The sequence below is a fragment of the Mauremys reevesii genome, linkage group 15 (assembly GCF_016161935.1).
Source record: "Mauremys reevesii isolate NIE-2019 linkage group 15, ASM1616193v1, whole genome shotgun sequence".
NCBI classification, from domain to species: domain Eukaryota; kingdom Metazoa; phylum Chordata; order Testudines; family Geoemydidae; genus Mauremys; species Mauremys reevesii.
The window spans coordinates 22,199,575-22,227,108 of record NC_052637.1 but is presented as its reverse complement, the minus strand read 5'-3'; the positions used below and the strand labels follow the sequence as shown (position 1 = coordinate 22,227,108).

The 27,534-nt window shown below is 41.5% G+C and overlaps 1 protein-coding gene across 5 annotated transcripts in view; it reads left to right on the top strand.

Annotated features, from left to right (window-relative positions):
• Positions 1–27,534, top strand: part of MYH10 (myosin heavy chain 10) — a 145,460-nt gene that overhangs the window by 82,306 nt on the left and 35,620 nt on the right. For 4 of the 5 annotated variants that reach the window (XM_039500907.1, XM_039500906.1, XM_039500905.1 and 1 more), the window contains 14 exons: positions 5,093–5,236; positions 5,567–5,662; positions 10,299–10,417; positions 10,883–11,035; positions 11,867–12,040; positions 14,019–14,192; positions 17,322–17,436; positions 21,961–22,154; positions 22,416–22,537; positions 23,901–23,970; positions 24,075–24,235; positions 25,212–25,320; positions 25,425–25,556; positions 27,145–27,351. In XM_039500907.1, coding sequence (XP_039356841.1) covers positions 5,093–5,236; positions 5,567–5,662; positions 10,299–10,417; positions 10,883–11,035; positions 11,867–12,040; positions 14,019–14,192; positions 17,322–17,436; positions 21,961–22,154; positions 22,416–22,537; positions 23,901–23,970; positions 24,075–24,235; positions 25,212–25,320; positions 25,425–25,556; positions 27,145–27,351 — 1,970 coding nt within the window. Of the gene's footprint in view, positions 1–5,092; positions 5,237–5,566; positions 5,663–10,298; positions 10,418–10,882; positions 11,036–11,866; positions 12,041–14,018; positions 14,193–17,321; positions 17,437–18,506; positions 18,570–21,960; positions 22,155–22,415; positions 22,538–23,900; positions 23,971–24,074; positions 24,236–25,211; positions 25,321–25,424; positions 25,557–27,144; positions 27,352–27,534 lie in introns of all 5 variants that reach the window. The other variant, XM_039500904.1, reaches the window with a different exon arrangement.

Genomic DNA, 27,534 nt, shown 5'->3' with positions numbered 1-27,534 from the left:
CTCCTGAGGGAGGCAGCTCTTACGCCTCCGCTCTCGGCACCGAGTGCTGGTACGTCTTCAAGAAGCGCTCCCTCGGCACCGGATCGCCGATACCGCCAAGGCCTTCCGGCACCAGCCATCGCTGGCACCGTCGTCCACTCGGCACGGATCCCTCTCCTGGAGGATCAAGAGGCACAGGACTCCTGCTCCGTCCGAGCCGCCCGCTCCACAGCCCGAGCGCTATGCTAAGTCGGACCGCCCGGCACGGATATCCTGCCATGGCACCGACAATATCGGCACCATTGACTCCGGCCACGCAAGAGCCGTCGAGTCTGGTACCTGAATGCTCCCTGGTGCGAGCCGTGGTTGAGCTCACTATTCCCTCTATGCCGGAAACATTTCCACGTCGAGGAAGTTGATTGCAATGACAGCGCATGCGCTGCCTCAACCCCTGGCACCGCCGGTGCGGGTTATATAGTCGATCAGCAAGCCTGCCTTGATCAGACCACCCTGCGTTGGCACCATGGAGCGGCACCGTTAACGATCGCGGTCCCGCAGATGTTCTCGGTCTTGTCGCCGATCCAGGTGCTGACGCCGCTCACAGTCCCGGCACCGTTCTCCATTTCGGTACCGGTCGTACTCACGGCACCGATCAGCGTCCCGTTCGCCGGCCCGGTTCATTCGGTGCCGATCCAGCTCCCGGTACCGCTCCAGGCACCGGACTCCCGTCGCCACTCCCGACGTCGAGCCTCGAGATCTCGGTCGACCTCCCGGCACCGCTCCGGTGGCAGGTCCCATTCTCGCTTCCAGTACCGGTATGCCTCCCGGTACCGATCCCCTGCGCATCGAGCGACATCAGCTAGAGAGGGAGACCCTGTGGCAGGGGCGTACTCCTCGGGCCCTCCTCTAATAGACTTGGGGGGCCATCAGGACCTCCTGAGACGGGGGGGCACTCAATCTGAATCCCCAAGTGGGAGGAAGTCTTGGAGATACGGTATCCGGTTGTAGACATTCTGTCAGGTTACGCCCCGCTAGAGTGGCCCTACCGTTCATTCCGATGATCACGGCCACGCTGGATACCATCCGACAGTCTCAACCTACTATCCCGCCAGCGGGCATCGGAGTCGAACGCATGTACATGGTATCCTCCAGGGGCTATGGGTACCTATATGTCCACCCCACGCCCCCCAACTCCCTTGTCGTCCAGTCCGTCACTGAGACGGAATGCCATGGCCCGCTGGCACCAGCCCCTAAATCCAAGGAGGCTAGGCGAATGGACTTACTGGGCCGTCAGATGTACTTGGCAGGGGCCCTGCAACTTCGCGTAGCAAACCAGCAAGCCTTGCTTAGCCGCTACTATGGGCGGTGGTGGGCAAATTTACGGAGTCGGTTCCTCAGGACTCCTGTTAAGAGTTTGCTGCCCTCCTGGAAAAAGGGAAGGAGGTGGCGAGAGCTTCCCTCCAGGCCTCGTTGGATGTAGCTGACTCCGCAGCCACAACCCGGGCCTCGGGTGTTGCCACGAGGCGTATTTCATGGCTCCAGTTATCGAGCCTTCCCTCGCAGCTGCTGCACACTATACAGGACTGACCCTTCAATGGCAAGGGCCTGTTCTCCCAAAAAAAAAAAGCCTGACCCTAGGCTGCAAAGCCTAAAGGACAGCAAGGTCGCTGTGCGCTCCCTCTCGGCATGCACATGCTGGTGACTCAGCGCCGACCTTTCCGCCCCAGCCTCACCACCCTTACCCCGCGCCTAGACAAAGACATGGCTTTGCCAGCAGGCGTCGCTGAGGCAGTCATAGGCGTCAGTCAGGACCCCAAAGCAATTCCTCTTGCAAGAGGGGCGGACGCTCCTCACCATTGGAGCTATAGAGGAGGTACCAAAGGACGAAAGGAACAATGGGTTCTACTCCCACTAATTCCTAATCCCCAAGGCAAAGGGAGGTCTTAGACCTATCCTAGGCCTGCAGGAACTCAACGAGTTCATGATTCGCCTGAAGTTCCGCATGGTATCCATGGGGACCGTCATCCCATCCTTGGATCCCGGAGACTGATATGCAGCCCTTGATATGAAGGGCGCGTATTTTCACTTCGCCATTTATCGTCCACACAGAAGGTACCTCCGGTTTGTGGCCAACCGTCATACTCTCCAGTTTACGGTCTTCCTGGTTGGCCTCTATACAGCCCCAAGTGTACTCAAAATGCATGGCTGTAGTAGCTGCCTCTCTCCGCCACCGTCGGGTACACGTTTTCTGTATCTATACAATTGGCTCATTCGAGGGACCAATGGAGCCCAAGTTACCAGTCGTGGGCGTCGACAAGGATCTATTCCTGCATCTAGGCCTGATGATCCATATACAGAAATCCGCTCTGATTCACACACAGGGAATAGAATTCATTGGGGCCATCCTGCTTACTTCAGCCTCGGTTTCACGCGATGGTAACAATTATACAAGGTCTACGGACCTTCCCGACAACTTTGGCTCGCACTTGCCTAGGTTTCCTGGGTCTCATGGCTGCCTGCACGTTCGTAACCAATCGTGCCAGGCTTCGCCTCCGTCCATCTCAATCGTGGCTCACCTCGGGGTGCCACCCGGGCAGACACAGCATAGTCAGGGTCACCTTAATCCCCCCGAGCGGTCCAGGCTCCCCCGACTGGGGGTCGATGCCCTCCCTGGTGGGTGCAGGGATGCTGTTCTATCCACCTCACCCCTCGGTGTCCCTCATGACGGACGCCCCATCTCTCAGCTGGGGGGGCTCACCTGGATCAGTTTCGCACTCAAGGCCTTCGGTCGGCTCCAGAGCTGGCCTTGCACATCGATGTCCGGAAGCTGAGAGCAGTCTGCCTTGTGTATCAGGCATTTCAGCAGCACCTGCAAGGGCGTTGTGTCTCGGTGTTCACACTCAGCACAATGGCCATGTGTACATAAACACGCCCGGAGGAGCACGGTCCTCCCCTCTTTGCAGGGAGCTAGCCGACTCTGGGACTTCGGCACAGCCCAATCGATAGATTTGGTAACGTCCTTTCTCCCAGGGGTCAGGATCACTCTGGCGGATCGCCACAGCAGATCCTTCCAGTTTCTCAAGTGCTCAAGTCCTCCGGACGTTATACGTTCCGTTTTTCCGGAAGTGGGGCTTTCCCCGCATAGTCCTCTTCGCTCTCGCGAGGACGGAAAGAGAGAGGCAAGTTCTGCTCATTCCAAGACCTCTCCCTGGGCTCGATCTTGGAGGCTTTCTAATGCCGTGGACGAGCCGACTGCTGTACGCTTTCCACCGTTCCCGCTAGTTCACAGGGTCCTGCTAAAACTCCGCAGGGACAGAGCGCGCCTCATCATGATCGCTCCAGCGTGACCCAGGCAGCACTGGTACACCATGTTGCTAGGCCTGTCGGTGGCCAACACGATTCCCCTGTTTCTTTGCCCAAACCTCATAACGCAGGATCTTGGCAAACTTCACCACCCTGACCTACAATCCCTGCACCTCACAGCATGGCTGCAGTGTGGCTAAACTGATCCGAGTTACGTTGTTCTACAGGATTCTCCTGGGTGGTAGGAAACCTTCCACTCCGTTAGCGTATCTGGCCCTCCTAAACCTGGGTCTTCAGCCTGGTTCTAACCAGTCTTATGGCTGCCCCGTTCGAGCCACTGACAACGTGCTCGCTTGAAGCAGAGAAGCTGTGCAGGGGTTAGCAGCTGCCTGCAGCAGCTGGGAGCTGCTGGGTACTCCTGCTGCCTGCAGCTCTGGGGGTCCCCTGCTGCCCATGGGGGCTGGGAGATGCGGCTGCCCCCACCTCCCATATCAGCCGGGAGCTCGGGGGTTCCCCTGCCATGGCTGGGAGTTCGGGAGTTCCCCAGCCACCTGCAGTGGCTTGGAGCTCCAGAGGCAGCGGGGTACTCCACAGCTCCTTGCCCCTGCAGGCTGAAGTCACAGAGGTCGCTGGAAGTCATGGATTCCATGAGTTCTGCAACCTCTGTGACTAAATCGTAGCCTTAAGTATAACTACTACTTGAACCTTGCGCCTTTAAACAGTGACTGACCAAGCCTATTCCAAAACAGGCAATTGGTTTCCAGTTAGCCAGTCAAGATTACTATAGGTGATGGGCCAAATGTTCTGTCACATGTGCATGCAGCTTAGCATATACTCACGTTAGGTGCACAAATACTCCAGGGAGCACGGCTGGATGTGCATAACTGTGTGTGAATATACACATTTGAAAAATTGGTCCTATATCTGTTTCCCTTTAATGTTAAAGAGGAATCTGTGGTTAGGATTCCTGGGCTATCTCAACACTTTTAAATGTATATAAAAATCTGCTTGGACAGCTATCGGACATAGGCAGAAGGAATGTCTGTGGCCTTGTCTATACTATGGCAGTAAATTGTTCTAAGTTACCCTACTTCAGTTACCGTAACTGAAGTCAACATAGCTAGATTCACTTACCGCAGTGTCTACACCATGCTGTGTTGACAGGAGATACTCTTCTGCCAACTTCAGTTCCACAAGATGAGTACAGAAATCGACGGGAGAGTGCTCTCCCATCCATTTAGCACACCTTCACCAGACTCGCTAAATCGATGATGCTGCATGGCCTGTGTCAATACCTCCTCTAGAGCAGTGGTTCTCAACTTATTTACCATTGTGGGTTACATCCAATACTACCTGTATGGTCCTGAGGATGTCACATGGGCTGCAGCTCTGTGCTGATTGGGCCGCAAGCAGCCTGTGGGCCGCAGGTTGAGAGCCACTGCTCTAGAGGATTGCAACAGTAATGTAGTAACCCCTATGCAGAACAGTGTCCAGTTCATGCCCAGTGCAAGGAGCTTATCCAGTTTTTTACAAAACCAGCTTGAAGCTGTTGGTAACTGGGCCATTTTATATTAAAGATTGAGGGAAGCTGGGCTGAATGGACCTTTTGGTCTGACCCAGTATGGCCATTCTTATGTTCCTAGCTGGGTTCAGCACTTTAACTCATATTTCTAGAGTTACAGAAGACTTAGGGTAACAGTTTGTAATACAGTTTATTTAAATGCTGATATAACTGGTAGTCCATTTGTTTGTTTGTTTTTTAAATATTAGACTCGTGCACAAAGGTTTTACTTTTTTCCTTCCACTACAGCTGACTTGCTGCTTGAAGGATTTAACAATTACAGATTTTTGTCTAATGGCTATATCCCCATTCCTGGGCAGCAAGACAAGGATAACTTTCAGGAGACTATGGAAGCCATGCACATCATGGGCTTTTCTCATGAGGAAATCTTGTGTAAGTTAAGTCTTCTTGATTTCTGTAGTGTACTTGCTTTTTATGTAAAATTACAAAAACTAAATGAAACCAATGTTCACAATCAAACTTAAATCTAATGGAGTTTTGATGCATTGAAAGCCTGTGGCAAACATTGCACCCTTTCAAAAACGTAAAGCAATCTTCTGATTTTAAGCTAAAATTGACCTAGAAGCAAGAAAGACTGTGCTACATAGTGCAATAACAATTATAAATAAATCCTTTTTGAACACATGCCTAAAATTGGAGAGGGGGTGAATTTTATTGAGACACATTTGACAAGAAAATGTTTGTATCTTTCTGTTAACGCAGCAATGCTGAAGGTGGTGTCGTCAGTACTACAATTTGGTAACATTTCTTTCAAGAAGGAAAGAAACACTGATCAGGCCTCCATGCCAGAAAATACAGGTAAATTGGTCACACTGTGTGGCCTTTAATGACATTAGTTGTGGTTTTCTGATCATAATTTGTTCATCAGATATCCTGTAAAGTTAGAAAGTCTGTTTTTGTGTTTTTTCCCTCTCTGAACTTCCTCTGTAAAGTTCTCTGCCAGAGAAAGTCCATAATTTGTAACTGTAACAGTAACAGCCAGTATGGAACTATTAAAACTCTCCCTATCTTATACTCTCTTCCACACAGACATTAAAACTGCTGTCTACAGAATTCCATAAATTATTGAAGCTGTTTATACTGCTCCTAAACTTCGAACAAGCATTTCAGCTGTAACCTCATTAATTGCTTCTCGGCAAAGACTTAAATATCGGGGGAGGGGGGAAGTGTGCTTAAATCAGTGTATTTTTTTTTGGTTCTTGACAGGCATTACATTGCCAATGAAAAGAATCCTGGAGCCAAGAACAACTGCCTTAGTGAAATGGCTGAATTTAAGAAACACTCTATTTAGACACTTATTTCTGAAATGACAGGGTAGTGTGACTATGGTTTTTTTTTTAATTTTTTTTTATTTTAATACTTCGGAGTGCAGTCATTATTTGGTAGACGTGCTTAAAAATTGAGACAGTCCCTTAGGCACTTCTAAGAATTTTCAGACTTCTAGTTTACCCAGTGTTCTGTCATTCTAAATCCTCTCTTAGAAAGTAACATCTTAACCAAAGCTGAGTTCGAAACTACTGTAAACTGCAAAGTGTTGGCTGTTTTCATATCTAAAACCTAGCTTTGATTTCTATAAATCAGTTAGCAAGACACGGAAGCAACTATGGCTTCTTGCATAAGTCATGATGTGTTGCGGTTTGCCATTATAGATGGGCACGTCTTGCCTCTATACTAGCAGTATCTTCAATTAATGGTTGGGTGATTACACTAATTGAATCTATTTCCCTATGTTAAGTTCTCCTCACACCTTCTATGGGCCATCTTAATTATCACTTCAAAAAGTTTTTTTTCCTCCTGCTGATGATAGCTCATCTCAATTGATTAGACTTTTCCTGTTGTTATGCATACTTCCACCTTTTCATGTTCTCTGTATGTATAAATATCTCCTGTCTGTATGTTCCATTCTATGCATCCGAAGAAGTGAGCTGTAGCTCACGAAAGCTCATGCTAAAATAAATTTGTTAGTCTTTAAGGTGCCACAAGTATTCCTGTTCTTTTTGCGGATACAGGCTAACACGGCTGCGACTCTGAAACCCTTCAATTAATTTGTATCACCTCTCCACTTTCTGGATATCAAAAGTGTTGAATGATGAAACAAATACTGCAGAAAGCCTGGCTCAGATTTAAAATTTGTTTCATAGATTGAGCATCTTGCTGCTGTTGCTCATTTTCCTTGCTTTTTATCGATGTTTATATTTAGTGCCCTAACATTCTTTGAGGGAGAAAGTGGAAGTGGGAGAGTTCTGAAATTTGCTGAGAACTTCATAGGCTCTGAAGAACAAATGAAGCTTTATATGAAGAATATTAATGATTGACTTATTATGCAGTGGCATAAAGATATAAAATCCTATCCAGAAACATCAAGATGGTCTCTTAGGGCTTGTCTACAGTTAAAATGCTGCAGCTGAAGTGCTTCGGGGTTCTCCCACCGTCGGTGTAGGTACTCCACCTTCTGTAGAGGTGGTAGTTCTCCTCTTGATTTAATGCTGTCTACACTGGGAGTTAGGTCTGTTTTAACTGGTGGATTTTTCACATCCCTGAGCAACATAGTTATACTGAAACTTAACAGCCTTTTTTGGTTCAGGAAGCCTAATAACTTCTGAGTTGTTAGAGCTGTAGTGAACTGTACTGAGACAGCTAAGAACTATATCCTCAGAACTTGGGGATTAAAACAATGCTTTGTAGATTTGATGACAATTTGACAGTTATAAGGGAAAAGTTTAAGATGCAGATGTTTTAATTTGGGCATCAAATTATCTATTTCTAGTGTAAACTAATCATATCTCCACTACAGAACAAAGTTGTTCTTGTGTCTCTATATATAGTTAAGTATCAGAGGGGTAGCCGTGTTAGTCTGGATCTGTAAAAACAGCAGAGTCCTGTGGCACCTTATAGACTAACAGAAGTTTTGGAGCATGAGCTTTCGTGGGTGAATACCCACTTCGTCACATGCATCTGCTTCTACCAGAGGGGAAGGTCTCTGGGCTGTTTCCTGACCCACATGGTTAATCTCTGAGGCGAACAAATCCGCTAATAAGCACAGGACCCACCAAGTAGAAGAGGAACTTTGTCACAATATACTGAGGGTCACTGAACAGGGAACTCCACAATTAAATTTGAAGCTCTTTTTTCTCAGAGGAACAGTACATACTGGCTTCAGGGAGAAGGAGTTGTCCCGTCTAAACCTGTTCAGCTGAAAGGAATGGGTCCTTTGAAGGTGCAGGGGATTTTAAAAACACCCCACCCCCACACCCCCTTAGAGGAATCTTAAAGGATTAAGAGAATTTTTAAAATAAGACTGAGGAGGAGGAAAATGAACTTTCATTTTCTTTAGGAAGTAGATTGCTCAGGACAAGTACTGTGGGTATGTTTTAGCCCCCACTGGTTACATTTCATTTTCTTTCAGGGTGAAGCAGGCTGAAAATATGGTAGAACAGTCCTGTCAATTGACAAGAATCTATTCATCAAGCTTACAACTACAGCTTCTTACTTGCATGTCACTAGAAGTGTCAATACATACATCCTCTCAGAAATGTAACCCAGATCCTCTAAACCATTGAGATTAACCTCTCTTCACAATCCAGACTGTCCATGTGATTCTAGTACTAGCTCGGTGTTACTTGTCATGTTGTCTAGCTTGTAATAAAATACCATACCTGGAGACAACTAAAAAAGCAAGCTTTAGGTATTTTGGGGAGGAACGGAGCTTATGAGAAGGGGGAAAAAATGGCAAGAACATCCCTGCAAAGTGGACAGTACATTTAGACTTCTAGAGATGGATAATGCTTTTGCTAACTCTTGGTATCTGAGTAATGACAAAAGAGAAATAAGTGTGGGAGGGGTAGAAGAGTCTAACTTTTTTTTTTTTAAATAAGCCACCCTTTCCACAGATACCAGACGAAGATGCTGTAAAATGCAAATTACTGGTGACTGTAGCTGTTCCTTTGCTTGGGGAAATCCATGGATACATGAGAGAGAATAGACGAACTTGACACTTTAGATATTGGCAGGGAGGATTTTGAAACAATAAATCTTGTCTCTTAAATACCAATTTAATTTCATTTTTATTTTAAAGTTTGAGTGACTTTCATGCCATAAAAATATCAAGCCAAAGGGAGTTGTGGCTACTCAGTCTTGGGAGAGCAAGACTCTTCCTTAAAATGCCTAAATATGGAATCATGGGTGCCTACCTCTAGACACCCACGTTTGTTTTCTAAATATTGTTTAGTATGTTGTACTCCAAGTCCATTTCCTCCTGTGTTACAGTAGAGTGAAAGCATAATGCTGAATTTTTGATGTTACCATTGTGTCACTGACTGCATACTGAACCCACATGGAGGAGTACGTGACCAAGCACAGAATCTGGGGCTTTGGGCCTGGGAAATAATATCTTCAGTACTAGATTGCCCCAGAAAGAGGGTTCCTTTTTCAGGGGGATGCCAAATCATCATATTGGAAAGATGAGGGACTAAAATATTCATTTTCTAGATGTCCTTCTGAGAAAGCTTAGAAGCTGGCACACTTAAGAAAAAAAACTAAGCCCCAGGACTAAGAATATCTAATGTGTGTCAGATTCATTTTTAGAAATCTTAAGTCACAAAAACCACCTGACCTATTAATAGAAAATATGTGTAGGAAAGAGGATTGATATTGAAAGAAAATAAAGTAGGACTAATGTAGGTGTTGCCAAACCAGGAAAGGTCAGTGGGCCATTCAGTTTGATAATCTGCTTCCAGCATTCTTATACCAGTTGCTTTAGGTGAAAGCTCTCAGACATTGTTTCAGTGACTGCTGTGATGTGGCCTAGGACTGAAATCCCATAGCAGTGCATTGGCATACCTGCCTGTACTGCAGCACAGCAGTTTCTCTAAGCAGCCATAAGTCTACACTACAGCATCCTAGCTCTGCTTGAGCTAGTGCACTAAAAATAGCAGTGTAGCCAAGGGTAGCGTGAGTGGCAGCTTGGGCTAGCCACCAAAGTGTATGTCCAGGGGGTCTGAGCAGGCTTGTAGTCCAGCATGTGTCTGTCTCCCAAAACTGGGATGCACTTTCCTAGCTACAATAAGCATACCCTTATTGACATCTGGCGTATTATATCAAAAGAATAATGAGCTTTCATTGAAAACCAACAATATTCAGCTCCAGTGCTTCCTAGCAATTTCCTGAACTAACCTGGTATTTGCTGTACTAAATTAACAGGGATTCACTAACGTGTTTATATGCATTACCGCAGGTTCTGGGGTTCCTTATAGACACTAGTTGTTGTTGTAATAGGTTTATTTTTCACAAGGTTGAGTGCTACTTCTGATTTCTATATTGAGTAGTTGCTAAAAATTGTTGATACAAGTTCTCAAGGGCTTGTTTCATTAATGTTCTGGCTAGTCTGGAGAGTTTGGGGTATTTACGTGAATAACTTTATTACTTTCAACCTCAGTTGCACAGAAACTCTGCCATCTACTGGGAATGAATGTAATGGAATTTACTCGAGCTATACTTACGCCACGCATTAAAGTTGGCAGAGACTACGTTCAGAAAGCCCAAACCAAAGAACAAGTAAGTTCTGATGTATAAAAATAAAATGAAGCTCCAATTCATCCAAAATAACTTTTCAGCTGCAGTCAGTAAAACTGTGTTGATGCTAGTTCCTGTTTAAATCTTTGTTCTTTGTTACATCTTACAAAACATCTTGTGTTTTGTATTTTTCTTGCATGGCAAAACACAAGACTGTACAGAAAGTAAGAACTTTTCCCTTTCCTTTTCCCTCTTGATTCTAATGTCGTTTGCCATATCAAATGTAGAAAAGCAGTCTTAATTTTTGTTGACAATAGGGTTAAACTTTGTTATTTTTAATCAAACCATGTAGTATTTCTGCCAATTGTTTTCTTTCCTCGGTAGTATTCTTTCCTCAGTGGTATTAACTGCATTAAACTTAGCAGTTATTTGTGATAACATCCATCTCCTTGTTCTTTTGATGACTCCTTGAGAATAAGTAAATGTTTAATATGTTTTGATTTTCAGGCAGACTTTGCAGTGGAAGCTTTGGCAAAAGCCACTTATGAACGCCTCTTCCGCTGGCTTGTTCACCGCATTAATAAAGCTCTGGATAGGACCAAACGACAGGGAGCTTCTTTCATTGGCATTCTGGATATCGCTGGATTTGAAATCTTTGAGGTATGCTAATGAGCCAGTTATGGGAAACTAATTTATAGCTTTAAATTCTGTCTCTATTCTAATCTGAGTTACACACCCATGCATAACCATTTATTCTGCGGTTGTGGATTTCTTCTGTAATATAGCAGTTTAGAGCAGAGGTGGGCTAACATCTGGCTCGCGGGACCATGCTGCCCAGCCCCTGAGCTCCTGGCCAGGGACGCTAGCCCTGACCCTTCCCCCCCCCAACCCACTGCCATGTGGGGAGCACTCTGGCCTGCTGCTCGTGCCGGGCTGCACAGCTTGCACCTGCCCACCTCCCAGGCTTTCCAAAAAGCCAGTCCTGCCGCTCTGAGTGGCATGGTAAGGGCGCAGGGAGCGGTGGGGTTGGATAAGGGGTAGGGGGTCCTGGGGGGCAGTTAGGGGACAGGGAGCAGGGGGTGGTTGTATAGGAGGTGGGATCCTGGGGGACGGTTGGATGGGGTGAAGGTTTGGAGGGGTGGGGGGCAGTCGGGACAGGGAATGGGGGGTTTGGATAGGCGTGGGAGTCCCAGGAGGCCTGTCGGGGGTGAGGGTGTGGATGGGGTAGGGGCAATCAGGGGACAGGGAGCAGGGGGGAGGGGTTGGATAGGGGGCGGTCCCAGGATGGGGTAGTCGGGGACAAGGAGCGGGGTGGTGGATGGGTTGGGAGCTCTGAGGGGGGCAGTCGTATCCATCATTTATTGGACGTTAGGAAACTATCCCTTAATAAAATCAGCCATTTGCCCTACATATACATGTAACAGATGACATTTTATAAGATTATAAATTCTGCCATTGAGTTATTTTTCTAACTCACTAAATATTTTGCAGCTGAACTCTTTTGAGCAACTTTGTATCAACTACACCAATGAGAAGTTGCAGCAATTGTTCAACCACACCATGTTTATCCTGGAACAAGAAGAGTACCAGCGGGAGGGCATAGAATGGAACTTCATTGATTTTGGACTGGATCTACAACCCTGCATTGATTTAATAGAAAGGCCTGTAAGTTTGTCTTTCATTTCTTGTCGATTTCTGGACCAGGTACAGGCCCTTTTGTGGAACAGTCCCAGGAACTGGATTAATTTGAATAGTGACCCCTGAGGACTGAAACTAAAGTTAATATAAAAATAATGAGATTAAGTATCCTGTGTCCATTCGTGTGTGAGTCTATCTGCATAAACATAGTGCACTGTTTTAGTCGTATGGGACTAAATACGTTGATCTACGTTGTTTGACCTATGTTGTTTCCAATGCCAACCAAATCCTCATTGCTCTCATCTTGAAGCCTAACCATGTGATGGTATTATGGGTGCTTAATGTGGTGGCTCAACCAGGAAGCTCTTGAAGATTTAGGGTGAAATCCTGGCCTCTTTTGAAGTCAATGGTAAAATTCCCATCAACTTTAGTGGGACCAGAATTTCACCCTATAAATCTGCCTTGTGTTTGAGTGGGTCTTCTAAGACTGTAGCCTTTGGGAAACTGTTTTCTCACTGCACTTGGCTAAAGGATCCTGTCTGTTGCCCAATCTCTGGGAACAGTAGACCACTCTAATCAACTACAGATAGCATGAGGAGCAGCTTAAGAGTCCAGGAAAAGAACACTAATCTTGAGTGGCTATTCCCGCTTTCCCCCACTCCACCCCTCAGATCTGAGCTGAAGTTTATCCTGATGTCACAACATGCGCTTCTTCTGAGTTATGGCATCATTATGTAACATCTCTATAGCATCATCCTTACAGGAAATGCAAAACAGAGCTACGGGGTTCTTCCCCTCAGTTTAAGAAAATATTTATTTTTGCCCCAGAACCCAGTTTTGCAGGCTATGACAGATGCACAAAAAAAAAGGCTCGGTGGCATAATAATAGTTATGACCAGCATTTTTATTGGAGTCCGTTTTCTTACATTTTGCCCCCAAATTTGAGCTGTAATTGTTGTGAAGTTACATTCTTTCACACATTTAATACACTATTGCTGCATGTAATGCTATATACTTGTATCCAGAGCAGCAAACCAGTTCTTTCTTTAAGTTAGTTTGTGGGGAGAGAAGTCTTAGCAAAGATCTTCACCTTGAATGTGCAGATCCAAATTCTGTCTCCTTGGAATAAAGAGCTTTGTCTGCCATAAAGTCTGAGGGAAGAAATGTTCATGTTTTCACTATACAAAATATTTAGCATGAAATATTCTTAAGACTTCTTATGTTTAATGGGTTTTAAGAACCAAACATTGGTACCTCCTCGGTCTTCCTGTAAACGAATTTGCATGGGCACATGATGTCATAGAATGGTCTCAGATAGCCATATCTTGTAAAATGTGGAGACTTGCAAATTCACAATTAATTATTTTAAAGTGTAAATCTTTATAAATCAGTTCCTCTACTCTTAGTTTTTTTTCCCCCAAGACTTGTATGTAGGAATCTTTTTCCCCTGAAAAAGATGACTGATGCCCTCAAACCAATCCCCACCTGTAAAATGAAAATAATAGTTGTTCCCTACCTCATATGGATGTTGAGGATAAATACACTAAACATTGTGAAGTATTCAGATACTGTGGTAAGGGGGTGTGTGTGTGTGTGTGTGTATAAAATCCTTAGATAGCTAGGTAGAACTTTGCCGTTCACGTAAGGCTTTTATTGACAAGCATTTGAGTTCTGTAACTCTACTGTTGTACCCAAAAAAGTATGAGATTACTGTAGAACCTGAGGATGTTTTTCAGGATATACAGTACATGTACGAGGTCTAAAATGGAATGAACTTCCTCAAACTCATTAATCTCTTACGTTTGTCATTGGTGAAGTGTATTTAAATAAAATGGGACTTGAAGCAAATGAAATCTCAAATGTAACACTTTCCCTCCAGAAACATTTTTTTTTTCTGGAGTGTGATGGGTTGGTGTACAAGATTTTTAAAAGGACTTAATATGTGGTTTATATTTTTTAATTGAGAAAATTCTAGTTTCAATCAACCAACTGTTTGTTTTATTAGGCAAACCCACCTGGTGTACTGGCTTTGCTGGATGAAGAATGTTGGTTCCCTAAAGCTACTGACAAGACATTTGTGGAAAAATTGGTCCAAGAACAAGGAACCCACTCCAAATTCCAAAAACCACGGCAGCTAAAGGACAAGGCTGACTTCTGCATTATTCATTATGCAGGGAAGGTATGGGTTATATGTTGAACAACTTGTACTATTGTGTTGTAAATAGACTAGTTTTGGCAAAATCTGGTAACATTTTAGCGATGTTATTCAGCTAGGTGCATGAGAACTCAGACATAGGAACAGTTTAGTTTTCTTTTTGTTAAAAAGATATTTGAGAAAGCTTTATTGAAATCCCTATTGCTGGATCAGAATCTACGGTGGCAGAACTGTAAGAAGATATTAAACAGACTTACTTGAAAAGATTTAAGCTTTCCAAATAATAGAATAGAAAGTTTTTGGTTCAGAAATGACTTATGATTGCATCATTTCCATTTGTACTAAAGCTGATTGCATAGTAGGTGGGTTCCCCCCCACCCCCCCGAGTTTCTGATTAAAAGAACTTAATTATTAAAATTGGCACTCTTAAAAGGTTTCAGATTTGACAGCTCTTGAAATCAGTCCTCTATTTTAGAATAGGTTCAGCAGGGCAGTGGCAGTACCAGCACCAGCTTCCTCCACCTTGTTCCTTTGATAGGAGTATATCTTTTGGAATAACCCTTTTAGGGCTAAGAATGTATTTCAGTCATCATTAGTCATTCCATCTTTGCTTCCCCTGCTGAGACTGCTAACTGGCCCAGTCATGATGTGGACAGTTGTTCATCAGGAAGTGGCTTTTTTTATCCGGATGTGTTACTTACTGGACCTTCCGTGGTCCAGACTTGAATCAGTGCCATTGAATTTTTCTGTTTTTACTTAACTGTTCTGAAATTCATGCTTCTACTGTATTTGGGCTCCTAGGGCTAAATGAAATCATTCCTCTTATGTAAATGATGCTCTCGACTTCTTTTTTTTTTTTCTTCCCATTACCGTGACCAGTGATTCAGCTGTTTTAATGGTTATTCTCATATATATGGCACACACAGTAACTATGTTCAACCTCTGGATGGATTTTACATTTGTATTTGCACAGGAAACTCCCTGCTCATGTGGACAAGGAAGTTTAATAACATATTCTGTTTTTGTTTTTGTTTTTTAAATCATGGACTAGTAAATGTCCCAGGAAATGGGCCTAAGTTTGACATAGGATCAGATATCCTGTCTTCTCACTCTGTTTCACTTTAAAAATTCCCTTCTAAGAGAATTGTGCCCCAAAACAAAATTTTAAAAAATCAATGCATTTCCATACCCATTAAAACTGCAGTACTTAGCTGTTACCTTGTATAGATAAACAAACATATATCTTATCCTATCAAAATATAAAGTGAAATTTCAAATGAGTAGCTTAGAAATACTGACACTTGTCACTTTTTCACAGTTCCCACAACTGAATGGCGGTGGTGTGTCTGAGCACTGACATTTTACTGATACTTCACAGCAGGAGGGCCAATATGATAAAGAAAACAAATGTAAATAGAGAAAATTTGGAATAATTTAGTGTCTGCCTTCGTAGTAGGAGGCAGTCCAATATTTCTTGCTGTGAGGAGTTGTCACTTGCCTTATGGAGAAGAGCAATCCAATTTAGACTGGATTGGCCACTTCTGTGATACTGGCATTGTGTTGTGCAAATTTTTGTGGCAGGTGGAGCTGCTTAGAAAAACTTGAGATGTTTTTTGTCATGCAGTTCCACCAAATTGAAACACTTTGTGAAATCATGTCGTTTTCAGCAAAATTTCATTTGGGAGGAAAAGAAGAGGGGGAGAAGTCTGACATTGTCAATGTCCTGTTTCAGCACTATCGGGGATTTTGTTTTTCCCTTCTTTAAAGGACTTTTTGTTTTGAAACTCTTTATTTTATAACATATAAAATAAAAAGTTAAAACCTTTACATTTGTCAGAACATTTTGATCTAAATATCTTTCATCTTTTTCCATATTTTTTGGATAATTTCAGAACTTTCAGGTTCCGTTCCATTCCAAATCAAAACAAAAACCTCAAAATCCTTTACAAAACAGTATTTCTGTTCTCTGCACAGCCCTGCTGGTCAGGTTCCTGTTAACTTCACTTGCTGTCTAACTGTGAGTTAGACCAGAGGTTTCCAACCTGTGTTGTGATGTGTGCTCTTCTGAGAGCTGGCTGCTCACATGGGTGCTGGCTGTTCTTTGTTTCTAGATGCAGTTGAGTATTCTAACATAACTGCAAAGTATTTTTCAATGTCCGTTTTTTGTAGTTTACCCACAGTGATGTTAAGTGATCACGAATGGGATGGGGTGGACAACTAAACAATCTCTTTATTAAAATGGAGTGTACACGCTATGAAAAGCTTAAGAGCACTGAATTTGTACCTGTCATCCTCATGGTTGGCAAAATCTTTGAGGTATTAAGTCCTTTGTAGGAGACTGATACCTCCCTTTGAGCTGATGCCCAAATTTTTAAAGGTGTCTAGGCACTTAGCTACCATTATAAAGTAAATATTTCTGAAATTCTGGGCTTGAAATACTAGTTGTGGAAAACTTCCGTATTCAGCTGCTGAGCTGTACTTCTAATATCACCCCACAGTATTCTGCAAGACTATCAAAATAGAAGCTTTGTTTATTTTCAGTATTGTTAAATAACAGTTTGTCTAATTGCAGTAATCATCCAAATCTAAACGTATCAATTATTTGCAACAGATCCTTAATTTACTCATCTTTCTAATTTAGCTGCATTAGTTAGAATCTTCTTATTTTACATGAGTTGTTTTGACATTTCCACAGTAAAGCTTCTGCTTGAAAATAACTTGTTTGAAAATATTTTACCTATCATTGTTACCAGCAGCAAAGCTTGGCACTCTCATCAGCAGAAGTTGGTCCAGTAAAAGATATTACCTCCCCCACCTTGTGTGTCTAGCCAGCAAATAAGACACATAAAAGGGGGGCGGAGGGAAGCAAAACTTTCTTTTTTGTGAAATTTAAAGTTTAAAACTGCATTTGATAGCACTTAGTCTGTTTCTCCTTGGTTAGAACAAACTCTCAGCCACATAAACATCAATAGGAAAAAAAAGACTTTAACACTTTCCTGAAAGAATAGACGAGGAAAATTCAGATAACATTGTTTAAAGGATGTTTTCCTGGGAAATAGCTTTTTGAAAACACTAGTTAAAACAGAAAACAAAACCCAAGTTAGCAGTGTCCCAATAACTCACCACATGTACCTTTTGCTTGCTTCTTTACAGGTAGACTACAAGGCAGATGAGTGGCTGATGAAGAACATGGACCCTCTGAATGACAATGTGGCTACCCTTTTGCATCAGTCTTCTGACAAATTTGTTGCAGAGCTTTGGAAGGATGGTAAGAGAATATACTGCGTCTAAGTGCAGATTTCATCTTAATCTGAGATGTAATCTTGTTTGGATGAGTTTTTTGTTTATACTCTTTCCTGATCCATAGTTGAAAATAATTGCAGCTTAATCCCAATAGGCTAGCCCTGATTAAGCTGCCAAAACTATAAGGAGAGGGAGCTGGTTTGTTCCCTAGACCCTGAATTCAGTCCCTTGCACGTGTACCATCTCTTAATTTAGCTGCTTTTTCAACTCATTGCCATGTATTGACTATTGCTCCTATCCCAAAGTGTTTGGAGTTAGTCAGTTTCAGGCTTGCTATATAGAGCGGCAGGTGGTGCCACTTCTGGTGGTGCTGCTGCTTAACAATGCTATTTTGATGAAAACACATCTTACTGGGCTTCATGTCTGTAATTGTGTGCAATATGTCTGTATCTCTTTCAAGCAAATTACAATTAATTAGCATAACAAAACATTGCGAGCAGTATTATTCCCATGGACTTGGCATTGCTATTTAGCTAATTATCGGCACATCAGCTAACATACCTTTCACAACTCCCACTAAAATAATTTAAAAAGCACAGTTAACCACAGAAACACTTTGCAAGAACTGTGGTTCTGATTCCCCTCACTCTCTCTCTCACACACACTAGAGTGTATTACACTACATTTTCCTATTTGGGAGCAAACCATTGTTAGTTTTATGATACAGAAGACACCTGAGCAGTAGACTTAGTATTGAGTTTCCCATTTAGAGGATGAAGAACACTCAATGGTTTTTGATTCAGCTGCAGTGAATTTTATGAAGTATATATTATTACTCTGAAATCTGTCGTCTTAAAAAAAACGAAACCCTTTTTCCTTTCAAGAAAATCCACTTCCCCATAAAACACATCAGTGTTTAATACTCAAAACTTGAATCTAAGGATTACTGAAATGTGCATGGAATGTGTGGTCTAATTGCTTTTGTAGCACAATTTAAAGTTTTGCTTGCGATTGTTAAAATGTGTTGTGTACTAACTGAAGTGTCTTGTGTATCTGCTCTTCTGTCTTTCTGTTTTTGCTGTTTCTCTACCTTAGAGATTCAGAATATTCAGAGAGCATCTTTCTATGACAATATTACTGGTCTTCATGATGCACCAGGTGAATGTATATAAAATCATAGGCAGGATTGTACCTACAGGAAAACCATTTTTGCTTATAGGCTTGCACGACCCCGTTCATTTCATGCTAAATTTAGATATCTCCACAAGGCAAGTGACTTTGAGTGCATACCTATTCAATTGCTACTGCATACATACAGCATCTTATTTTATGCACTGCACTTAAAACATTGCAGATTAAAAGGTTTATTACTGCTTCCTACTTCTATTTTGAGATGCCAAATTGCTTCTCCAATATAAACAATACTCACTCTGATAGCTACAAGTATTTGAAATAGCTTGTAGGCTTTACAGGATTCTCATTTTTGTTCACAGTCCAAGTTTAAGAAAAATACTAAAGCATTTTAACACTTACGTGCTTTTTTTTAAAGTAATTTGACTTGTGAACATTTTAAATAAGTGGTACAAATGCAGTTGGACAGTGGCTCGTTTCAAACTCCTGTAAACTTGCTTTCACTTAAGAGCTCTCTAATGTTTGCTGTTTCTACAAACTCTCCCTTTTATTATTATTATTTATTTATTTATTAAGGAATTGAATGGATATTTACAGTTTGTCGTTATTTGAAAGTTCATCCAGAACACTAAAATTCTACTCCCTCCCCCCCCAAGAGTTTGTGAAAGTTTAAAAAAACAGACCAAAAAACCCAACAACAAAAAAACACAATAATAATTTATAATGGACACCCTTAAACTTAGGTTTTGCTTTACTTGCACTATTCCCTATACTTCTGTAAACTAGTAATATTCCTATTAATTTTCTAAAAATAAGTACTGAAGTGATGTTGTACAGTTATCCAAGGCAGCTGAAAGGTTTTTAAGTTACCACTGTATTTCACTGGCCACCTTTAAGGAAAAGCTGACATTGTCATTTCACCTTTGTTTAAAAAAAAAAAAATTGAACAGGTTTTTTATTTTTGTATTTTTCAGATATAACTAAATGCCTTACTTGGGTTATACCCACACAATTTAATATTTCAGTTACCATGGAGATGTAAAACGCAAGTTTGTGTGTGTTTAGTTGTTGCTGTGTGCAAACAGGCAACAGCATCTTTCTAATATTTTACAAACTGCTGGTTTATTGCATACTCTGTAGTGTGGTTAAAGATGTCTTTAAATCCCACTTCTGGTTTAGATTTGCATTCTGCTTTCAGTTAAACATTTAGGACATGAGCCTATAAACACATTAGCTCATGTATAGGAGTAGTCCCGTTGACTCTAGTGGAACTACTGAGCTGCTTAAAATTAAGCATGTGGTTTAGTATTTGTAAGATTTGGGCTCTAATTTCCACTTACTTTGTTCACTTGTCACTAAGCTACACCTACTAAAGGGTGACCATACTGTCCAAACTCATTACGCCATATACATTCAGATTCTAATCTCAGCTTCAGCAACAGAATGATGTAAATCATACTTGCAGGGTGAGGGACTCTATCCACCATGATCCTCAGACCTTTTGAAGAGTCACTGCTTCCTAGGATAATCAGCTGAACATAAGTTCGCAGTGTGGTCATAAAGGCTAATGCAATCTTGGGATGCATACATAAGAGTACAGAGGTTATTTTACCTTTGTATTTTGCACTGGTGCAATGGCTGCAGGAATACTTTGTCCAATTCTGGTGTCCACAATTCAAGAGGGATAAATTGGAAAGGGTTCAGAGAAGAACCACAAGAATGACTAAAGAATTAGAAAACCTGCGTTAGCAAGAGTGATAGACTCAAGGAGATCTCTATATTTAACTTAACAAAGAGATGAGTAAGGGGTGACTTGATCTACAAGGCCACAAGTACTGCATGGGGAATAAATATTTGATATTGGGCTCTTCAGTCTTTTAGACGCATAACATGATCCAATGTCTGGAAGTTGAAGATAGATAAATTCAGACTTGAAATAAGTCATAAATTTGTAACAAAGTAACTAACTGTTGGAACAATTTACAAGAGGGCATGATGGATTCTCTAACATTGGCAATTTTTTAAATTCAAGATTGGATGCGTTGCTAAAATTTCAGCTCTAGAAATTATTTTGGGGAAGTTCTGTGGCCTGTGATATACAGGAAGTCAAACTAGACGATCAGTGTTCCCTTCTGACCTTGGGATGTATGAATTATGAAAATATGAGAAACTGGTTCCAATTTGAAATGTGAAACATTGTCATTTATGAAATATTGTATATGAAATAAATAGCCAGAACCAATTCTGAAAGCATTGTTTTGTTTGAATGAATCTATTTAAAAATAGGCTTGTAGGTTTAATGTAAGTATAACTACTTGTTTCTAGCTGGTTAGCTTGGAAGTGAAGAATTACCAGTGCACACTGTATAAAAGTTCAATAACAAGAAATGCCAGCTCCTAGTATCAAGGTATTGAGCTGCCTTTTTGGATGAGAAAGGAAAGATTAAAAAGGGGGTCTAGAGTTAGTTCACTTTGGAAATTTGGCTTTTGAGTTGCATTTAGACTCTTGCCCTTCATGAAGAAAAAGCTGTAGAGCAGTGGTCCCCAACCTTTTTCATCTGGCGGGCGCCAGATGACGAGACATGGAGGACTGTGGCGGCAGACAAGCATCTGCCAAAATTCCGTCAATGGGCATTGCCGCCGAAATTCTGCCAACAAGACTTCTTCTGAAGTCTCTCTTCTGATGCTTTATTGCTGCTTTGGAACACTTCTGTGCAATTTTGTTGTGCAATTTTTATACTGTAAACATATTGCATTTTTGGCTGAGGAAATCTGTGCAGTTTGACATAAAAAACTGTTAAAATAACTAAGGCCTTGCAAAACTCAAGCATATTTATCTCCCCTTTCTTTCACTGAAAGCATAACCATCTATAGAGGAGCTAAAAGGAAATGTCTTTTCAACTAGCCTCCAGTATACATCAGGGCTTTTATTTAATTATATTAATCTGTATAGAACATATATGTGGTTATTCTAATTTAAGAAGATGTGCAGAGTTTGTGCAGTTCAAAGTTTAAAATTTTCAGCCTCGAATTATTTTGCCTTATTTATAAGCTTTTTTTCACATCATTCATAACTTGCAGTTTCCAAGTAATTCTCTTTTGCTCATCAGTCAAGAGTTCACTTAAAATGGAGACAATGGCTTTATTGGTGCATATAGAACTTCAAAATAAAAAGCTGGATGTTTTCAGACATAGTTGTCAAAGCTACAGTATTCTGCCATATAAGTTTGTGGCTTTCAATTCCACTGCTTCTGCACAGTGTCCCAAACATATGCTGTGACTGCCTTGTCTACTGATGACATCTTCTACCATTTGTTTCACAAAGCTTTTGCTACTGCACTGTCACTCCTGTGTACTGCATATTTTTATATCTGACTAATGTTAAGATCTGCTTAATTTTATTTTCTTGTCATTCCCAGTGGACCGTATTGTGGGCCTGGATCAAGTCACTGGTATGACAGAGACTGCTTTTGGCTCTGCATACAAGACCAAGAAGGGCATGTTTCGTACTGTTGGGCAACTGTACAAGGAATCTCTCACCAAACTGATGGCAACTCTCCGAAACACTAATCCCAACTTTGTTCGCTGCATCATTCCAAACCACGAGAAGAGGGTATGGGTTGAACACCAGTGTTGTACTCTTAGCAATTTTTGCACTAAAAATCACTGTCTGTGTTCTGAATGGAGACCTCATAAATGATGCTCGCTGTATTCCTCCTTTCAAAATAGGGAGAGTATTTAAGATATTCATACAGGCAGAATCTCTCTTCTGTTCCATGTGTACATGGAACATAGGTGAAGTCGTGAAAAACTATAACTGTCTTTCCTTCATGGGAGTTCAGAGTATAAAGGTATTCTTTGTTTCCTTGTCCAGGCTGGAAAACTGGATCCACACCTGGTTTTAGATCAGCTTCGCTGTAATGGTGTCCTGGAAGGAATAAGGATTTGTCGACAAGGCTTTCCAAACAGGATAGTGTTCCAGGAATTCAGACAGAGGTACCAGTATGGACAGCTTGGGTTTACATCCATTTCCCCCCTCCCCCCATTAAAATTGTTTTAAACTTACCCACCCCACCCTAATCCCTTTGGGTTTTGTTTTTTTGTTTAAGAGATCTGGAAGTGGTTTGAGGCTGAAGTGTTGAGGGGAGGGTGTTTGATACTTCCTATTTTCCTTTTCCAACACCAGTCATCTTTCTTTTGCCATCTTATGTCTCTTCCCACATGGTTCCAAACCATTCTCCACAGAGGCACCCAAAATTCCAGACTTTCAAAAATAACAGCAAAGACACTGTTTTTCCCAAAACTTCTTTAGATGTTGATTATATTTAAAGTAAGCCAGAGTAGTGTCATTCAGGTCTCATGGAGGAAAATGTTTTTTGTTTTGTTTTCTTTTCTTTTCTTTTCTTTTCTTGATTTTTTTTTTTTTTTAAGAGTAAGAAGGTGAACACGGGTTGGTCACATTTTTGTGACTTTGCCTGGTGCTGTTAAGCACAATTGTGTGTGAGTGCAAAGGCTCTTTACTTTACTTTACTTTAAGTAGGTGTTAAGAAAAGCCTACTGAATATACTGATTATATTTTAGAAACAGAGTAACTGGAATGCTAGCAATAGTACATTTTGTCCTTTTGTGGCAAAATTGTAAAGCGCTAGAGTCCCATTTTTCAAAAGTGAGGTGGTTGTTTTGGTGCCTAAGCTACTTTTGAAAATGGAACTTAAACTTTTAAAGCTTTTTTTTTTAAACATTTTTTTGAAAATCTTGCCCTTGGTGTAGCTTCCTTTTTCAGTGGTGTAAAAAATATTTCCCAATGAGCCATTTGAAACACTTTCTGGAGAAACTCTTTTTGAAGTAGGTCCCGCTCCCCTCCCACAGTGGGTTTGAATATTCAGAGCTTTCCAGGGTAAACAACCTATTTTGGTTTTTCTTCCAAAAAGCAGTACTTCAAACACTTTTTTTTTAATGTGTAGGGGAATGTAGGTGTAAGACTTCCCACACCTCTCTTCTTAATATATTTGTGTGTCAGTTATGAAACACTTCTTGGGTATTCACAGGTATAGGACTAAGGTACTTAAATGTCTAAAATGCCAAATTTCCTTGAGTTGGCTTCTGGACATTAACCTTTCCTCGTCCAAACAGTATCTCATCTCCAATGTGTGTGCATGGTGTGGTGATGGTTCACTTCTTGCTGCATGCTGCTGGTGAAAACATTGAGGCTGCCAGTTCATTCGTCTCCCTTTTTTGTGAGAAAAGTCTCAAACTTTGATTTTCTCTATATCTAAACTATATATCAGTTTGCTAGTATGGTTGTGCTGGAGGCAGTGCATTACCGGGTCCAATGGTTTGTTCTTTATTTGACTTACAGGTATGAGATCCTTACTCCTAATGCAATCCCTAAGGGGTTTATGGATGGCAAGCAGGCTTGTGAACGAATGGTAAGCATTTATTAATATTTAGATATAAATCATTTAACATTTGCAGCCAAAAGTATGTTGTTTTGTGCTCTTTGTTGTAAATAATTGATTTGTCTCTCACTTAGATCAGAGCATTGGAGCTGGATCCCAACTTGTACAGAATTGGGCAGAGCAAGATTTTTTTCCGAGCTGGTGTCTTGGCACATTTAGAAGAAGAACGGGATCTGAAGATCACAGACATCATTATCTTCTTCCAAGCCGTCTGCAGAGGATACCTGGCTAGAAAGTGAGTGAATGGGTAACTTAAGTGGCCATCTAAAGTCTAAACTTAATCTTTTAAAAGTTCTATTACATACTTTCTTACAAGAAGTGTGTTCATGGTAAATTGTATGATCTTCAGTAGTAGTTGGTGTAAGTTTGACAAGCTGGTCAATTAACAGGTCAGTTGACATTATTTGACAAGCTTGCAGGCCTAAACTGACACTTACTGAAGATCATACGACTTACCATAGTTATATCGTCCAGCAAGAGTGTCCTGACAGAGGTGGCAGCCTACCTTTTTTTGACTGCATTGTGGTGCCATTCTTTCTTATTTTCTCTCTTTTTTAAAAAATAAATAAAATAAAATAAAAAAATTTCATTTAATTGTTTCACATTATTTAGTTGAAATAACTCAGGTACGTTTTTATCTAGCTAAAGCTAAGCCTACTAGAGACGATAGTGTCTTACTCTTTTTTGTTACTGTTCTAATATATTCATGTTTTAAAATATTTGACCAATATTTGGTCAGTTGACCAGTTTATTTTTGACTGTAATTTTATTTTCATTACCATTGAATGTTTTAATTATTGCTTGGGTGGTGATGTATTGATAGCTTTAAAAGTGCAATTATTTTTAGTAATAGCATGGGCAGGGGCAGCAAAAACTCTCCTGCCCCACCAGTATGTCTTAAACCTGTCCTGGAGGGCCACCTCTAGGATTCAAGGGAGAGTTCAGTCTTTGAGGCCGTTTGTGGGACTTTTAGCACAGAGGGTCAGCCTATCACAAAGGCTCTTTGTAATGTGAATGCTGAACTCAGGTATTAACTTGATCCTTAGATGAGGAATGATCACTTTAGAGTTCTGTTGTCCATGAATTGGGTTAGTCAGCCTGTTGTGGTTTAAAAGTGTTCCAGAGTGGTTCACCTAACAATTACAAATACAAATATACTTTATGCTTGGCCCTACTGAGTGTGGAAAATGGTTTGTGTTTCTGCCTTTTAGGGCCTTTGCAAAAAAACAGCAGCAGTTAAGTGCATTAAAAGTCCTGCAGAGGAATTGTGCAGCATATCTAAAACTAAGGCACTGGCAGTGGTGGAGAGTCTTCACAAAGGTTGGCTGTTTTCTGTCACTTTCTTTAACTTGTGTTAAGCAAGTGGCACACTGTGCTACGTGTTTTCCTCCATACACACAGCTCACTTTCTAATTCTATTGCAGGTGAAACCTCTTCTGCAGGTTACTCGACAGGAAGAAGAACTTCAGGCCAAGGATGAGGAGCTGCTAAAGGTGAAGGAAAAACAGACAAAAGTGGAGGCAGAACTTGAGGAGATGGGGAGGAAACATCAACAGGTTTGTTGTGCTAAAGATCAGTCTCTAATGGCCAAGTACTGACCCTAGATTTTTGTGTGAAGGACTCCTTTTGAGATCTGTGGACAGAGGACATTATACAGCAAGTGATTAACTCTACTATGTAAGACAAGACCACTTGTTGATTTCACTCATTTACCTATGGATCCAAACCTGACAAATTGTCTTGTTTCAGAACAGAGGGGCAGGTATTTTGACAGACACTTTTTTTTTTAAACATAGAAAAAAAAGTGGTGACAATAACACTTTAAGTGTAATTTTTAGGCCGGGAAACTTTTTCAGTAGCACCAGTGTGAGAAAACAGATTTGTGTAACCTTTTTTTTTTTTTGTGGTTGTTTCTAACTGAAACTAGATCAAAGTAATGATGAATGTAAGTGTGTCATATTGAGCAGAAATGTCATATGATGTCATAGTAATTGGTGTTTTGGTCCAGTCATTTAAAATCTTAATTGGTTATTGATTGGTGAAGACAGGAGTTAATACTGCAGAATCTACAGAGAAGGAAATAAAATGAATTTCAATCTAGGGAAAATAATTCGAAATCAGATAAGAGCAGTAATTCCAAAAGAGCCAGAGGAAAGAGTGGACATCAAATTAGACTTGAGCTTGCTCTTTGATACAGTAGCAAAAAATGCAGAAGAGAATTTGGGTGGCCCAAGTAGATGAATCCTATCATAGAAGAGGAAGATGATAGTTCCTCTTCATATGGGCCTAAGACATCACCCATGATGCTGAAGTGCCCAAAATAAGAAACGCGTACTAATATATGGAGCTATACCTATCTCATAGAACTGGAAGGGAACCCAAAAGGTCATCGAGTCCAGCCCCCTGCCTTCACTAGCAGGACCAAGTACTGATTTTGCCCCAGATCCCTAAGTGGCCCCTTCGAGGATTGAACTCACAACCCTGAGTTTAGCAGGCCAATGCTCAAACCACCGAGCTATCCCTCACCCCTAAGGTGGTGAATACAGTGTAAAAAGAAAGTAGAAAAAAACTGCACAGTGTTTTGGAAAAATTAGAAGAAATTCAGAGAGGAGCAAACAAATGACAAGAGTCTGGACAGACTGATTGCAGAAACTGTCAAAAGGACTAAATGTGGATAATTTGGCTAAACAGAGATTTAAGTCAAACTGTCTAAAAGTATTGAAAGGATGTAAATGCCAAGGAAGGAGAGCAATTGTTTAAGATGATGTAGGAGGGAATAACTAGAAGTAATGAGTTGAAATAAAGAGTAAAGTAAATTAGGTTAATCAGACTATCTTAGTTCTACCATTTCTTCCTGGTAGATGTGATGTAGTCTCCTCAGGAGAAGTGTAGTGGGAAGCTCCATTACATGAATAACTAAAAACTGAACTGGACAGAGCTTTAGAAGATACCACGAGACTCTCTCCTAGGGGGTGTGAGGCAGAAGGTGGACCAGATAAAGAATAGGTCTTCTGTGACTTATTGGAAAACGGTACATGTTAGTTTTCAACTTCTGTAATTATCATGTCTTTAATCTCATGTGAGGCCTTTTGGCAACATAATAGGAGAGAAGCTTGAGGGTTCACTGTTCTGTAACATTTGCAGATTGTAGAAGAAAAGAACATTCTTGCGGAGCAGCTGCAGGCAGAGACAGAGCTGTTTGCTGAAGCTGAGGAGATGAGAGCCCGTCTGGCTGCTAAAAAGCAAGAGTTAGAAGAAATTCTGCATGATTTGGAATCCAGGGTTGAGGAGGAAGAGGAAAGGAACCAAGTTTTGCAAAATGAAAAGAAAAAGATGCAGGCACATATTCAGGTACTCCTCTCAGTACACTGCAATTGGAAGGACATATGATAAGAATGCTAAATAATGAGGGCTATATTGTCACCTCCAGTAACTTCGCCTGGAAAGAATGAAAGGAGTGGAGACAATCGCTCCTTTGGGGCAAAGGTAGGGGGAGTGAAAAGCGATATCCTAGCATCTTGTACAAATTCTGTG